The sequence below is a fragment of the Oryzias latipes genome, chromosome 15 (genome assembly GCF_002234675.1).
Source record: "Oryzias latipes chromosome 15, ASM223467v1".
In the NCBI taxonomy this organism is placed as follows: domain Eukaryota; kingdom Metazoa; phylum Chordata; class Actinopteri; order Beloniformes; family Adrianichthyidae; genus Oryzias; species Oryzias latipes.
In genome coordinates, this window is record NC_019873.2 from 15,631,805 (window position 1) to 15,645,621 (window position 13,817).

General features: G+C 36.0%; 2 protein-coding genes and 1 non-coding gene across 4 annotated transcripts; 1 reads left to right on the forward strand and 2 right to left on the reverse strand.

Annotated features, from left to right (window-relative positions):
• Positions 1–203: 203 nt before the first annotated feature.
• Positions 204–9,637, reverse strand: LOC101158047 (cytochrome P450 3A40). 2 transcript variants are annotated; one of them, XM_011484277.2, is made up of 14 exons: positions 9,525–9,637; positions 8,940–9,094; positions 8,756–8,849; positions 8,628–8,680; positions 8,382–8,481; positions 6,926–7,042; positions 5,915–6,000; positions 3,814–3,956; positions 3,602–3,726; positions 2,293–2,371; positions 1,433–1,593; positions 1,115–1,341; positions 605–767; positions 204–530 (listed from the first exon to the last, which is right to left on the reverse strand). In XM_011484277.2, the coding sequence occupies exons 2-14, from the start codon at positions 8,993–8,995 to the stop codon at positions 456–458; spliced, it is 1,479 nt and encodes a 492-aa protein (XP_011482579.1). In that variant the 5' UTR covers positions 8,996–9,094; positions 9,525–9,637; the 3' UTR covers positions 204–455. The 2 variants fall into 2 exon arrangements, with proteins under 2 accessions (XP_011482579.1, XP_011482580.1); XM_011484278.1 differs by having other exon boundaries at positions 8,940–9,022; positions 9,525–9,635.
• Positions 9,609–12,893, forward strand: mrpl57 (mitochondrial ribosomal protein L57). The gene is made up of 2 exons (XM_004077039.2): positions 9,609–9,810; positions 12,324–12,893. Exon 2 carries the CDS (start codon positions 12,339–12,341, stop codon positions 12,648–12,650), a length of 312 nt encoding a protein of 103 aa, XP_004077087.1. The 5' UTR covers positions 9,609–9,810; positions 12,324–12,338; the 3' UTR covers positions 12,651–12,893.
• On the reverse strand, positions 10,376–10,457 carry trnas-aga. Its single transcript has one exon. It is a non-coding gene; the product is annotated as a tRNA-Ser (tRNA).
• Positions 12,894–13,817: the final 924 nt, after the last annotated feature.

The following is a 13,817-nucleotide window of genomic DNA, read 5'->3' on the forward strand; positions in this document are numbered from 1 at the left end:
CATGAAATGTGTTGTAGGCTACTTCATTGATGTTGTAATAGTCCCATACACACATAACCTACTGTAAGTTCTGATTATCATAACCATTTACAAAAACTACTAGACTGTCCTTGATTTTCAAAATGTTTTTGTTAGTTGTATCAATGAAATCAACTGTTAGTTTGTGTAAAAATCCAACACTTAACAAAAGCGAATGAAACATGTAGGTATGAACAATTATGTCTATTTATTAGTTAACAGAAAATTTGCAAACATCTTTATGCTTCTCGAACTTTAAAATCATCACCCAATAAACTATTCAAATACCAAAAAAAAAAAGATTTAAGATGAGTCAAATACATCTGAGTTTGAAAAAACAAAGCAAAATCACATGCATAATTAAAATTTACCGAAGTTCAATTAATACCACCATTTGGCAGAGAAGTAGATGCAGGCATTGGTTGGTTCTTCTGGAATCACTGTTTTCTTGGAACAAACTTAAGTTTGATTGGTTTGATGGGTTGAAACTGCCAATCATACTGCATGGGAATCTGTAAAATTAAAAAGATAAACAAATCAGCAGCATAATCATTACTGATAGACATCCATCAGGTTAGTGTCTTACCAAGGTGTCTTTGCACGTTTCCAGAGAGTAACTCTGCAAGAGTCGCACAATAACCATCTTCATGACGAGAACTGCGAAGCGCATCCCAACACAGTTACGAGGCCCCAAGCCAAAGGGCATGTAAGCATATGGGTTCAGCTCTGATGCATTCTCCTTACTGAATCTGCACAGACCACACGATTTTGAGGACAACTAGTGTATTTCTACAGGTTTTCACACCTCTGCTCTATCATAAGGGACATAATAATTTTCCTTAACCAACTACTTCTCTTTTTAAGAGAACAGAAAGGCAGATTACTAGGAAAAGCTCATTCTAACCCGTTTTCTTAAGCACTTGTAAAAACAATAAGTTGAAACTTTGGCTTTTCTTAAAATACATAGATTTTTAACAAAACGATTGTGTTATTCTACACATTTATACTCTTTCACATTAGATGTAAGTAAAATTACAATATCTTCTCTTTGAGGTTACCTCTCTGTAAAATTACAATATCTTCTCTTTGAGGTTACCTCTCTGGCCGGAAAATCTCAGGTGAGCTCCAGAAGCGTGGGTCCATATGTAAGAGAGACACAGGAATCGCAACCAAGGTTCCTTTGGGGATGGTGACGCCATGGATCTCTATGGTCTTTTTGCACTCCCGGTCAAGTCGAGGTGTGGGTGAAAAAAAACGCATCGACTCACAAAGAACCTGGTCGAGATACTCCAGACCACTCAGCTCTTCGTAAGAAAATGATCCCTAAAATGTGGAAGAAATTACCCAAGTAAAAGATGAGGTTTTGTAGTTTTTGGATAGAACATTGTTAATGACATTGGTAGAATCATAGTACATCATTTTGTAGATTGCTGTCAATTTCTTTTTGCAAAGTGCACATTGCATCAGGATTTGTGGCAAGATTGTAGAGGATGAAACACAGAGTGTTGGACATTGTCTCATAGCCAGCTAATACAAAGCCAAAGGCCTGGGAAAGGACCTCATGTTCAGTCAAACCTGAAATCAAGAACAAGAAGGTGTTTGCCAAATGTACATTTTTTCAATATTTAATTTTTCAAATTTCAGTCATTTACAAGCACACCATCTCAACTGAACAGTGTCAATAATAAGAAGTCGGCTTGATTGACCTCTGGGTCCACTCAAAATCTTGCCTTTACATCTATGACAGCTCTCTGCTAACATATACACAGCTTCAGTAGGTCACATGTTTATTCTGTCAGCTGCATCCTACACTACATGCATATATATATCCTTATAGCTGGCAGAACGAGTAAAAGTCATCATCAAATGTATACGTGTGTAGTAACCTTTCATGAACAAAAAAGAAAAAGGTCCTCCTAACCCTATTGCCTTTATTTTTAAAGCACTTTCTGATGGTACCTGCTGTTTGAATCATCTTATTTCTGTACCAGCTGCTCTTTTAATTGATAGTTATAATAAACGATTTTGTTTTTTAGTTGTTCTAGGTAATTGTGTGTTGGGGTCTTCCAGTTAAACCCTATATTCTATGAGCATAAGCCTAATAACTATTTGTTTAAACATGTACCTTCTCCTGTTTATGAAAGAAAACTGAGAAAGTACCACATGGAACATTATTACCTTGTAAAATTGGGAATTTTCTTAACTGACATCAACTAGAGCAGGGTGTGGGTTAAGATGCTAACTGAAGAAGAAATGTTGTGGAATAAAACATACCTTTACTTGGTTGTTCATTCTTTACATGTTCTTGAGGTATCTCGCTATCAATCAGCACCTGCAGAAAGTCTGGTCGAGTCTGTATTAGCAGATAAAACATGGATATGCAGTTCTTTAACCATCTGGAAATGTGTGTTTGTGAAGATCACAGAAAGGCACAAAGTCAGCTGATATATTTTTACAAGATGCAGTTTTCTAGACAAAGGCTGAAATGGTACAGTTCCGGGCTGCCCAGCCCTGGGCCTCAAGATTTAACACCCTGCCTGTTTTCCAGATCAGATTAGTTTTTTCCGTCAGATGAAGAGACACCAGAGTCAGCTATCAAGCAGGGAGGGCTTCGCAAACAGGCATGGCGGCAGATCTCAAGGATCAGAGTTGAGCAGCCCTGGGTTAATAAAAAGAAAAGAAGAAACTCGTAAATTAAAGAGAATCTCTGTTTGCAATAATTACCATGAATTAAAATCTACAGGCAAAGTTATAAGATCAAAAGATAGCTTTACAACTTCCTACACAGAGCCAAATAATGGTATTCTGTTGGTGAAAAATACCATCTATACAGTTTGACCAGCTTTTATTAGCCAAAGATTTTGTCAAGGATTTAGATCCCAAGCTTGACAGTCAATATTTTCTTATAGGAAAGAAATGCAATCCCGCCTTGCCCCATATTGTAAGAAACTGTCAATGTGAGGCACTTTGGATACAAGCATCTGTAAATAACCATGTAATTTAAACTACTCACATTAAATTTAAAAAAACTGGTACTGTATTTTCCACACTAAAAGACGCAAATAAAAGCCTTAAAGTCGCACTCTGATCATCTTTTAAACTCTTGAAAAAGCGCTCCTAGTGTTTTTTTAATCAGGAAATTGCCGCTTTATGCAACATAAACAACCTGTGTCTTTTTCAAGGACATAGTTTGTGCACAGGTATGTGCATAGGTATACCTATGCACAGCTGTGTGCATTGGTATACCTATGATGAAAATTACAGGCCTCTCTAATTTTTTAAGAGGGAGGCCTTTAACCATTGGTGGCAGACTAAGTTTTTTTTCCCCCACTGTATGGCAAAAGTTTGTAAATATATCTTTCGTTGATGGCTCATCTTAAAATCCAGTCTGCCCAATAGTTCAGAAAAAATGGTAGATAGTTTAAAGTATTCTAAATAAAAACACTATCCTGTTGGAGTCTAACAGCAACAGGTTTACTGCGGAGGTTTCAGTGGCAGTAAACCAACTGACATACTTCAAATATCCAACCTCAACTGTACAACTGTACAATACAATTTTTGCACCTCTTAGTTGAATTCTTACCAGTTTCCCTGCTTTATGTTGGTCTCTCAGTCTCTTGATGAGATCATAAAAAAAATCCACATTAGATCTGGGGAGAGTTTCAAATTTGAGGAGCTTCAGCAGGAGATCACCAAAAGGAATCATTGCTGAAATAGACCACACAATATTAAGCAAAACTTTGAGGATGTTTACATTAAATGTTCAAAAATCACTTCAAAAATGTTGTTTTTTACTTTGTAAAATAACTGGCCAAAAATTGAAGTTTGTCGCTTTCTGGGCTTGAACATTAACAGGGTCATCGGGGTTATTTATACAGTCTGTATCCACACTGAAAGATGTGCTGGCCACAACATCCATGCTGTATGGTGCCACAAATCTAGAAAAAAAAAGAAAAACTATTATATCAGTGTTAGAATAAATTTGTATATAAGTTATCCCATATTTACTCAGAACTTCTGTACTGTTGTGTTATCATATATAATAAAATGTGTTCATTGTTTTTCTGCAAGGAACGTGATCCTGGGAATGCAGTAAATGATATTGTATTGACCCGGCGGCAGCTGTTCACCTTAAATGTGCAATAAATCGGCCCAATCTACAGCGGTGAACAAACAATCACAAGGGATGTTTTGATTAGCTTGATTAACTATGACTTATCAGTTTGGTTGTAGACAAAGCAGAACAACTCATTTATAGAAATTCATTTCTCAAGTAAACTTCAACAATGATTTTTTTAAATATACATCATATACATGTGGGCTGATAAATAAGGGTTAACTTACTGAAAGGTGTGCATCTTGTTGCATCTGTTGTCCTACTGTTTTTTTACCTTTTTTCCATAATAACGAGATCCATTATCTTGTTATCACAGGAAAATTAAATGTGTTTTCTCGTGATAAGGACATAATGAAGAATATATTGTAGCACCACGCTCTCCCATTCTCTCACTGAGAAACAGATTTATTTGGGCTTAACAACAAAGACAGCAAAAGAAAAGACTCCCCAAAAGTTGCTTTTTTAGTCTATTTTTTAAAATATATTTCCCTAAAACCCCCAACAACAGATTGAATGACAGAACCCAGGGCTGACGAGCGTCTCTGTGTGATGCGTTCACTGAACTCCGGACATTAGGGGGGCCCAAACAGCCCAACTCAGTCCGATACAAAATACTTTCATCATTTTTCTATAATCTGCAGCAAAACAAAGAAGTTTGTCAGAGGAAATTTCAAACACAATTAAATTAATCAATTATAAAATGACGAGTTTTTCTGGTGTTCGACAGGCAGAGACGTTTGTCTGCCCTGGGTTTTGTCATTTAACCTGTTGTCAGGGATTTTACAGAAATAAATGGAGGGGGCTGCTACATCAGACAACATTAGAAGTCTGAGGAGCGTAGATCCAGTAATATGGAGAGAGAAAAAGACAAAAAAAAAACTTTTAGGGAGTGTTTTTTTCTGCTGTCTTTGTTGTAAACCACAAAATAAAGAACTTGAAAACAGGTAAAGTCTCTGCGTCTCAACGAAGGATAGAGAGAGAGCGACGCTAGAGTATATTCTCCATTATCTTGTGATAGCAAGATAGTGGATCTTATTATCATAAGAAAACGGTCACACACAAAAAAGGAAGGGCATGCCGTTTTCGGCTTCCTTACTGGAGGGACAAACCACTGACAGTTGTTGGAAGACAACCAGTAAAGCTGTCCTGGAGCTGAGAGTTTAAAGCTCTCTCACATGCATAATCTCAAAACAAATTAATGAGCAATAGAAAATATCACTCCCATTAGAGTTAGCTGTTATGGACATTGAATATCACCAAAGGGGTTTAGGAATCAAGACCCCTTTGGGTCTCGATTTGTGTTTTGACCTACAACTTATTTGTGAAGTTGGGTTGTCTTTATTTGGGGGGGAACAGAGAGTAAGTTACAACCTAATTAACTGACCTAGCAACATTCATTCATTCATTCATTCATTCATTCATTCATTCATTCATTCATTCATTCATTCATTCATTCATTCATTCATCTTCTAATCTGTTTTTCCCTGTCGGGGTCACGAGGCTGCCAGAGGACTCCTTCACAGGAAAATACAGAAATAGCGGGTTTTGGCCCCTTAAATACTAAAATCATAATTTTAAAACCCACCAAAGTGTGTATTTTTGATTATCATTGTGCAATAGTAAAATTGCTTCAAAGACTAGAATCACTTAAGTTTGACAAATATCCAAACAATAAAGCCAGAAAAACAGCAGACAGATTTATTTTAAACAAGTACCTATTTCCATGATCTGAACAAGACGAGGAGACAAATGTGGGTATTTTAAAGATAAACAACTTACTGTCTGACATCAATGGGTTCGTCCGAATTCATTCGTCCAAGTTTTTTAACAAGGTTCTCTGCGTAGCGTGCAACAAGGGGATAAACCTAGACAGAAGAAAAAACAAGTATTGTTAAAGAATGATAAGAAAAGTGATGGGCTTTTAATATTTTATAATTATCATTAACTTTCAAAATAAGTCCCTAGAGAATAACAAGATATACTAATGCTTAATCAAATGACTTATTCTCCTGATTCATTTTTGTTAATGTCATGACACATGATTTTGGTTTGCATAAAAAATAATTTGAAAAAAACATAGTTGATTTTCTTATTATAGTTAGTAAAAAAGAATCTTAAAAGTCTAATAATTCTTAAGAATTTAAGACTCATCTATGATTCTCAAGGTACTAAAAAATGCATTAAAACTATATCCATCCACTGAATATACGACCAAATGGATTTTTATAAATCTTAAAAATAGATTTGATAAAAAATAAAAGATACATTTTTCAATAACTTTTTATTTCTGGTTCATATTGAAATTTGTATATATATTTTTTATATATATATTTGCTATTTTTTTCTCTCCACCCTGTCCTGGACAAACAGCGGAGCTCCTTCTCTAAGAGGCTCAGACAGCTCCGCTCATAAACTGTCCGATACCGGAAATCCTTCACACCCAACACAATAACACTTTACAACAACTCACAGGGGAGCAGATAACATTTACACATTCTTGCACATTTTTGCCTACACTGTTGTAAATTGTTTTTAAATTATTATTATACCCCCTTATTTGTTTACATTTACTTTTTTCTTATTGTATTCTTTTTTCTTTTTATGATTACAAGCTGCTATGGTAACGCACAAATTTCCCACGTGTGGGATCAATAAAGTAGTTCTGATTCTGATTTACATGGAAAAATTCTTTGATAAAAATTTGTAAGAAACCTTTCAACAAATTAATTAGATTGATAGTAAAAATGCATACATTTGCTAGATCAACAGCAAACATCAGAAAACAGTAACCTGTTTCAGTCTTCCACTGGTAAAGCATGGAGTCAATGAGCTGCGGATCCTTTTCCACTTTTCATCTTTAACAACTGCAACACCATCAGCTAATGGTCCATCTTCTGGAAAAAAGTTCTAAGCAGAGGATTCAACAGCAGATGGAGTGTATCCAATGTGGTGACTATATACACATCTTGGTTATTTTATTGTCTACCATATATTGAAGTTGTTTTCTATTATTGATTTCTTTTAACACAAGTTAGGGAGTCTGACACAGTCTTTGGACCCATTCCAACCAGTAAGGCATATCTTGAAATAAACTGATACATGACACCGTTGAAGTTCCTTCCACCTCAACAACCTGATCTCCTACAAAAAATCTGTAATACTGCAGCTGCACCCTCTCATTCAGGAAGGAACGTCTCCAATCTGAAATGAAACAGATCTGCTTTATCTGTGCTTTTTGACTGTTTTGGTCTGCAATGCAGCATAGTTACAAAGCTCTCTCATAGCTCTTCCCTGCTTAGACAATAATAACCCAGGAAACATCTCACTTTCTTTAAAAGTGTCTGTTCTTAGTCACTGTCTGTTGCTTTGGCCTCTCTGTCTGTTTACCATCAGTCTTTTGCTTTATTTATTTTTAAGCAGCAACTATGTATTCAATGCAGGAAAAGCACACAAAGGCTTGATAAACCAAAAGTTCTGCACTTTTCCTTTTTTTTGTTTTGCTAAAAGAAAAGTTTCAAAAAACATTTCAGTATCTGTTCAGTACAATGAAATACAACACATGAACTTTCCCTGGAACTGAAGCTGTAACCATTTTGACCATTGACCATCAGTTTCCTGTATTTGTCTTCTACTGGAAGTAGTCCAACATTCACAGCAGAACCGGCCAAAAGAGGCCAGAGCTAGATCAGGAATTTTTGTTTTTGCAGCTTAGCCCTCTTAAATTTGCTGTTTAGTTTTTAGTCTTTTCTAACTTTTATTTCTATATCCTAATAAATAATCAAATGAGTCAAAGCTTTGCAAGAATTAAATTCTGAGTTAGTTCTTGCAAGCCTTTGATAAGATAACTTGTAAAAAAAGCTTTTCCCACCTGCTCAGTCAGTGCTTATGCAATAGATATAGTGGAGTGAATTTATAGCAATAAATAGGAGGAAATTATTATTTACAGTTTCAATGCTTTACTGCGGTGCCTTTAAATCTGCAGAAGCCTTTATATCAAAATCTTTACATTCAGCTAGATATAGTGGGTTAATCTATTTCTTTAAAATAGCAGTGATTTTTTTTTTACAATGTTTTCTTTCAAAAGTATGGCCCTTTCCGTAAAACATGAAATCAGCTTATTGTTTTCAGTAATATGAATTTCCATATGTAAGCAAATGTATTCTTTAACATTTGTTTTACTATCGTAAATACCTTTACCTTTACATACAGAACACTTAATTTTACATGAGGATCCTGAATGACTTACCCTGCGGTTTGTAAACGCACTGTAACACTCCTTCACCATAACAGCTTTGACAAGCTCGGGATTTGCAACCATCAACATTGGTTGCCTTCCCTCGAAAACTCTGAAAGAAATATAGGCAAGAGAAATTAAATTCCCCGTATGAGCTTGTTATAGTAACAACAACAACCAAAAAATAAAAAAACAACTATTACTATTATTATTATTACTTTAGCTGTGATAAGCAAATGCCAACAAAGAAAGACGCACCCCCAAACATCTCCATACTTGTCCAGGCACTGACGATCGAAGCTCAAAATGTCCTGAATAAAAAGATAGAAACATATGTTTAAATATTCATTGCCAGGTTATGTCAAAGGAATTGTGGTTTGATGTACCCTCCCCATTTGCAGAACATTTCCAACAAACGGCAGGGGCATCGGTCCTGAAATGCCCAGCTTCCTGAAAACCCGATACGGCCAGACCCCATATCTGCGTCCGGGAAAAAGAGCGACTTAAGAAGAGTGGGAATGCACAAACTCAAACAAAAAGTGACAATCCGAAAAGGAGAGATATACCCACAGCAAGAGGACGGTGAAAAATAGGGCCAGCAAAGTCCATGTGGTTGCAGAGAACATTGTGAGCGATCTGGATGATGGCTCTGTCTGTGGCAATAGAATTCAGCGTGAAGAACCTCTGTGGAAAACCCATCAGCCTTCCGCGGTGGGAGGCGGACTCTTTTGAAACAGAAACTAAGTAATGGTATTTTTTGTTTGTTTATTTAATTACTTTAAATATTCTAAAATATCTGTTTTTCCAATGTGTCAATTATAAAAAAAAAAAGGCCAAAAAGAGAGGAATGCACTTCAATGTCTTTTTTCAAATCTTTTTTTGGGTGTAAATTTCGTCCCTTAATCAATTACGAATGAGTTTTATGTCGTAAATAATATTCAGGTAGGCGTGATTACTCAGAACAGCGAATATTGGTTAATTGTCACTATTTTAGCTTCAAACAAAACAAGTTTATGTGCACATACAATTGATCTTGATCATCTAAAAGTGCTACCGAACTAGGGAATAAAACATTTTAACTTGACGGATAAACAGAACCCAATTCAATAATGAAGGAATGTAACGATAAAGCACAAAATACATGATGTGGCTTACATTCAGCTTTTCACAACGCAATACTTTTTAGCACGAAGAGAAATTTCAGCTATGGCCGGATTCGAAGGCTGCGTTCTTCCTGGGCTGCATTTGTAAGAGTATTTTTGGTGCCTCCTTCTGCCATTAAAACTACAACGATAAAGAAGAAGAGTATTTTGAGCCTTTCGCTTCCCCGTAGATAATCCGGAAGTACAGTTTGTACCATCTTTTGCAGCGTGGCCGTTGTCTTGTTTAATACTTTTTTGAGTAATTTAAACTTGCATTTGGGAACTAAGGGTGAGAAAAGGTACGTTTATGAAAACACATGTGGTGCATGATGTTTGTGAGCGTTTAGCGACCTCGTGTCTCCTACGCCCTTGGACTCACTCTGCTGTCATAGCAGTCATCAAACGTAAACATCTGAAACAACTAGACTTGGTTTGTTATTACATGGATTATGATTAATTTTATTTTGTATAACTTTTGCAAACTTTCAGCTGAATCTATCTCGTGTTGTAACAATTGTAGTTGCAGGCGTAACCGGCGGTCTTTCAGTGAAGCTTTGTTGCTAGCCAAATCATGTGCAATGATATTTTGTGGTTTTGTCTAGAAAGGGTTTGTTAAGAGTCATGCATATATGGCCTTAACTCCGATATTTAAAAATAGCAAGTTTTAAACATTCTGGGAAAAGAAGAATAATGTATTGGTTATTTTTCTTAACTGCTAAAAGCCTGCAGACAGTAAAAATTATTGAGTAATACATTCACAAAAAAAGAAACAAAAGGGAAGATGTAGTTGATTGTGCTTTATAATATCATAGACAAAATAAACATTTAGTTTTACCGATGTGGAAAATTCGAAAAGAATTTAAGCGTTGTCGGCAGGATTCGAACCTGCGCGGGGAGACCCCAATGGATTTCTAGTCCATCGCCTTAACCACTCGGCCACGACAACTGAAATAAGGGGTTTGGTATTTCTTTTAGTGTTGCTGCCAAACACAGCAAAACTGATAATATTTAGATCATTTCCCAAATACATTTAAGAAAATATAAATTTCTAATTAATCCAGTTTATGGCACTTTAAGTAGTTTTTTAGAGAATTTTGAAAAATCTTGTCAAAGATGTAGCAAATTTAAATCCAATGTTGGACTTCAGGATTGACTCTTTAGTGTTATTTTGCCTTGTGTAATTAAACTTTGACACATCAGACCAGGTAAGAATTTATATTGATTGGTAAATTCATGGAGTGATATTTATACCACCACGTTGCACTCAACTTTTTAAGTTGCAAATGAAAATATTAAACATCTGCTTTCAAAAACATTTTTTTTTGCTTTCACATTTTTCTTTTGCTTTCACATTTTTATTTTTGCTTTAAAAAATGTTTTCCTTCAAACTTTTTAATTTTGCCTTCTAGGGTTTTTTTTTCCTTTCAAAAAACCTTTTTGCGTTTGCAAAACAAACGTTTTTGCAAGAATGTCATCTCATCTGCTGACATTACGTTAAATCAACAGACATGTGTGTGATCTGTAAAACCTCCAGAGCAAAATATTGATAAAAATTTTGAGCTGTTTGGAAAAAAAAACAGGAGAGAGAGATTTAAAGCACATATTTTATGCTACACAAGTGTTTTGTAATAGATTAACAGCAGTAATAAGCAAAAGAAGGATGGCTCACCAAAGCAGACTCAATGGATTTAACAGAATAAGCATTTTTAACTTTTATGTTAATTTTCACAGTGTCCTATTTTTAAGAACTCGTGTGCTTTTGTAAAAGTAAAAAAAATCAAGAAAAAATGCTATTTTCTATTCATATTTCAACATTTATCGAAAAAAAATAACGATACTTCAGATACAAATCTAAATCGTAATAAAATGTAACATCCGGCTGGACAGAGTCGGAGTTTGGACGTTTTTTTCTGCTGCAGACATATTAAACACGCTGGTCGCTACACTAACATAAATAAATACAAAACCCTGTTTTATTTTAGCTGCTTTGCTGCTCCTTCTGGGTTTTACTCTGAGAGATATGGGCCTTTCAAGAAAAATTCTTGAAAGCAAAAATAAATAAATTTGAAAGCAAAAAAAGTTTTTTTGAAAGCAGATATTTAATATTTTCCTTTTCAACTTAGAAAGTTTTCTGTGCAACGTGGTGTCATAAATATTACTCCATATAAATTAACCAAGATTTGGGAGCAAATGGACTTAAAACTGGACAAATTAAGATCTGCTCAGAAGTAGCAAACAATGTGGCAGAGTTAGGCTCAAAGCACTACGGAGTATTTCATCAGAACAATGTAAGTTTTAAAGAAAAGTTTAATAATGCTGCATTTGAGCTGGCTTAGACTTGTTTTATGACCAAGTAAAGATTGAGAATCTTTTCTGGCCCCACTGAAGGCACATGACCTCTGAATCTGGTTCTTTTGTTCCATGTTGATTAACCTTTGGCAACAAGTTGAAGCAAATAAAAAAAGTCTCAAAAGTAATTAATATGTCAACCAGTGTTAATGCTGACATTTCCGTGAGCGAAGAGACTGACTTTGGACAGAAATGAGCATATCAGTGGGAATTTCAGATTCAGTGGAAGATACATAGGTCTTGTAAAAGACAGCTATGAGGAAGTGGGTGTATGATATAAGAAAAGACAAAAAGCTCAGACAACAGGGTCAAAAGCAGCCAATATGCCACTGACTCCTGTAGGAAACAACATCAAGAAGTCATCTAATAATGTAGAACAGACTTAAAAAAATATTAGTAAAACACTACTGAGAGTTTAAGATGAAAATTTTTAACAGTAAATATGAATTCTTTATTCTTCCAGATTTACTCTGCCATCATGTTCCTCACCCTCTCACTGCTGCGGAAAGGTATTCCAGGGAAGCAGTGGATTGGAAAGTATCGCCGGCCACGGCAGATCACGTGGCAGATGAAGTGCAACACCCTGAAGAACCTGGAGCGTGAAGCCGAGAACGAATACTGGATCAGCCGGCCGTACATGACCCGGGAGCAGGAGCACTCCCACGCTGCAGAGCGCAGAGCCCAAGCCTGGCTCAAGATCAAGGAGAACAAGTTTCTGAACTTTCCTCAGCACAAGCATATGACCGACCACCTGAGTCACCTGAGAGTTACCAAGACGTGGTCAAGTTAACACGTGGAAAAAAAGAAACACAGACTGCTTAAAAGAACCTCATGATATGCAAAAATAAAAGCTGTTTGTTGCTAATTAGTTTAAAGCATATCATCCTTTACCTTCTGAAAATCTGCAATGGAAATTTCACCAAATATCATCTGAATTTATTTCTGTTAAAAAATGTTATTTCTGTATAACAGAAACTGAATTTGAACTGCACCATTACTGTGATTCTCTACATAAAGTCTACTTTACACAATCCACTGGATGTGTTTCCCCTTTTTTTAGTGCTGTTTAAAAGTTTTCTTATTCCACTCAGATAAACAGCCAAGCCACTGGGAATATCGAAGAAGAAGAGCATTCCAGAGGGAATGGATTTAGGGAATAATTTAGCCTGAGGACGGTGGTTTGGGCAAAGTTGAGTTTGATCACTGGAATCTATTCTCTGTGTTGGAAGATTCTTAAAAATGCTTGGACAATCCATCCATGGGACCTTGATCTTTTAAATTTCCTACTGTTTTTATTTGGCGTCAGACTCAACATAATGCCATTTGGCATGTTAATATGCCAAAAGGAAGACCCAATTTTAAGATCTTCTTTCTTTTTACATAATTTACATGCAGACCAAAAGTTTGGACACACCTCACTCAGAGTTTTCTTTATTTTTATGACTATGAAAATTGTAGATTAACACTGAAGGCATCAATTAGAATTAACACATGTGGAGGATTATACATAATAAAAACGTGTGAAACAATTGAAAATTTGTCATATTGTAGGTTCTTCAAAGTAGCCACCTTTTGCTTTGATTACTGCTTTGCACACTCTTGGCATTCTCTTATGCTACAGAATCGCTTCCATATTCTCTTGATGAGCTTCAAGAGGTAGTCCCCTGAAATGGTCTACCAACAGTCTTGAAGGAGTTCCCAGAGATGCTTAGCACTTGTTGGCCCTTTTGCCTTCACTCTGCGGTCCAGCTCCCCCCCAAACCATCTTGATTGGGTTCAGGTTCGGTGACTCTGAACAAGTCTCTTCTGCTTGTTGCCTTTCTTTATAAGTGGTTTCCTAGCAGATATTCCACCATGAAGGCCTGATTCACACAGTCTCCTTTGAACAGTTGTAGTAGAGATGTGTCTGCTGTTAGAACTCTGTGTGCCATTGACCTGCTCTCTAATCTGAGCTGCT

Bases quoted from the DNA above. Each gene is read 5' to 3' on its own strand.
- mrpl57 (XM_004077039.2), top strand. From the start codon at position 12,339: ATGTTCCTCACCCTCTCACTGCTGCGGAAAGGTATTCCAGGGAAGCAG.
- LOC101158047 (XM_011484277.2), bottom strand. From the start codon at position 8,995: ATGTTCTCTGCAACCACATGGACTTTGCTGGCCCTATTTTTCACCGTC. The intron at 1,342-1,432 runs GTACTATGATTC...TCCACATTTTAG, and splicing joins ACAGCAATCTACAAAATGAT to GGATCATTTTCTTACGAAGA. The intron at 768-1,114 runs GTAACCTCAAAG...TGGTCTGTGCAG, and splicing joins GAGATTTTCCGGCCAGAGAG to ATTCAGTAAGGAGAATGCAT.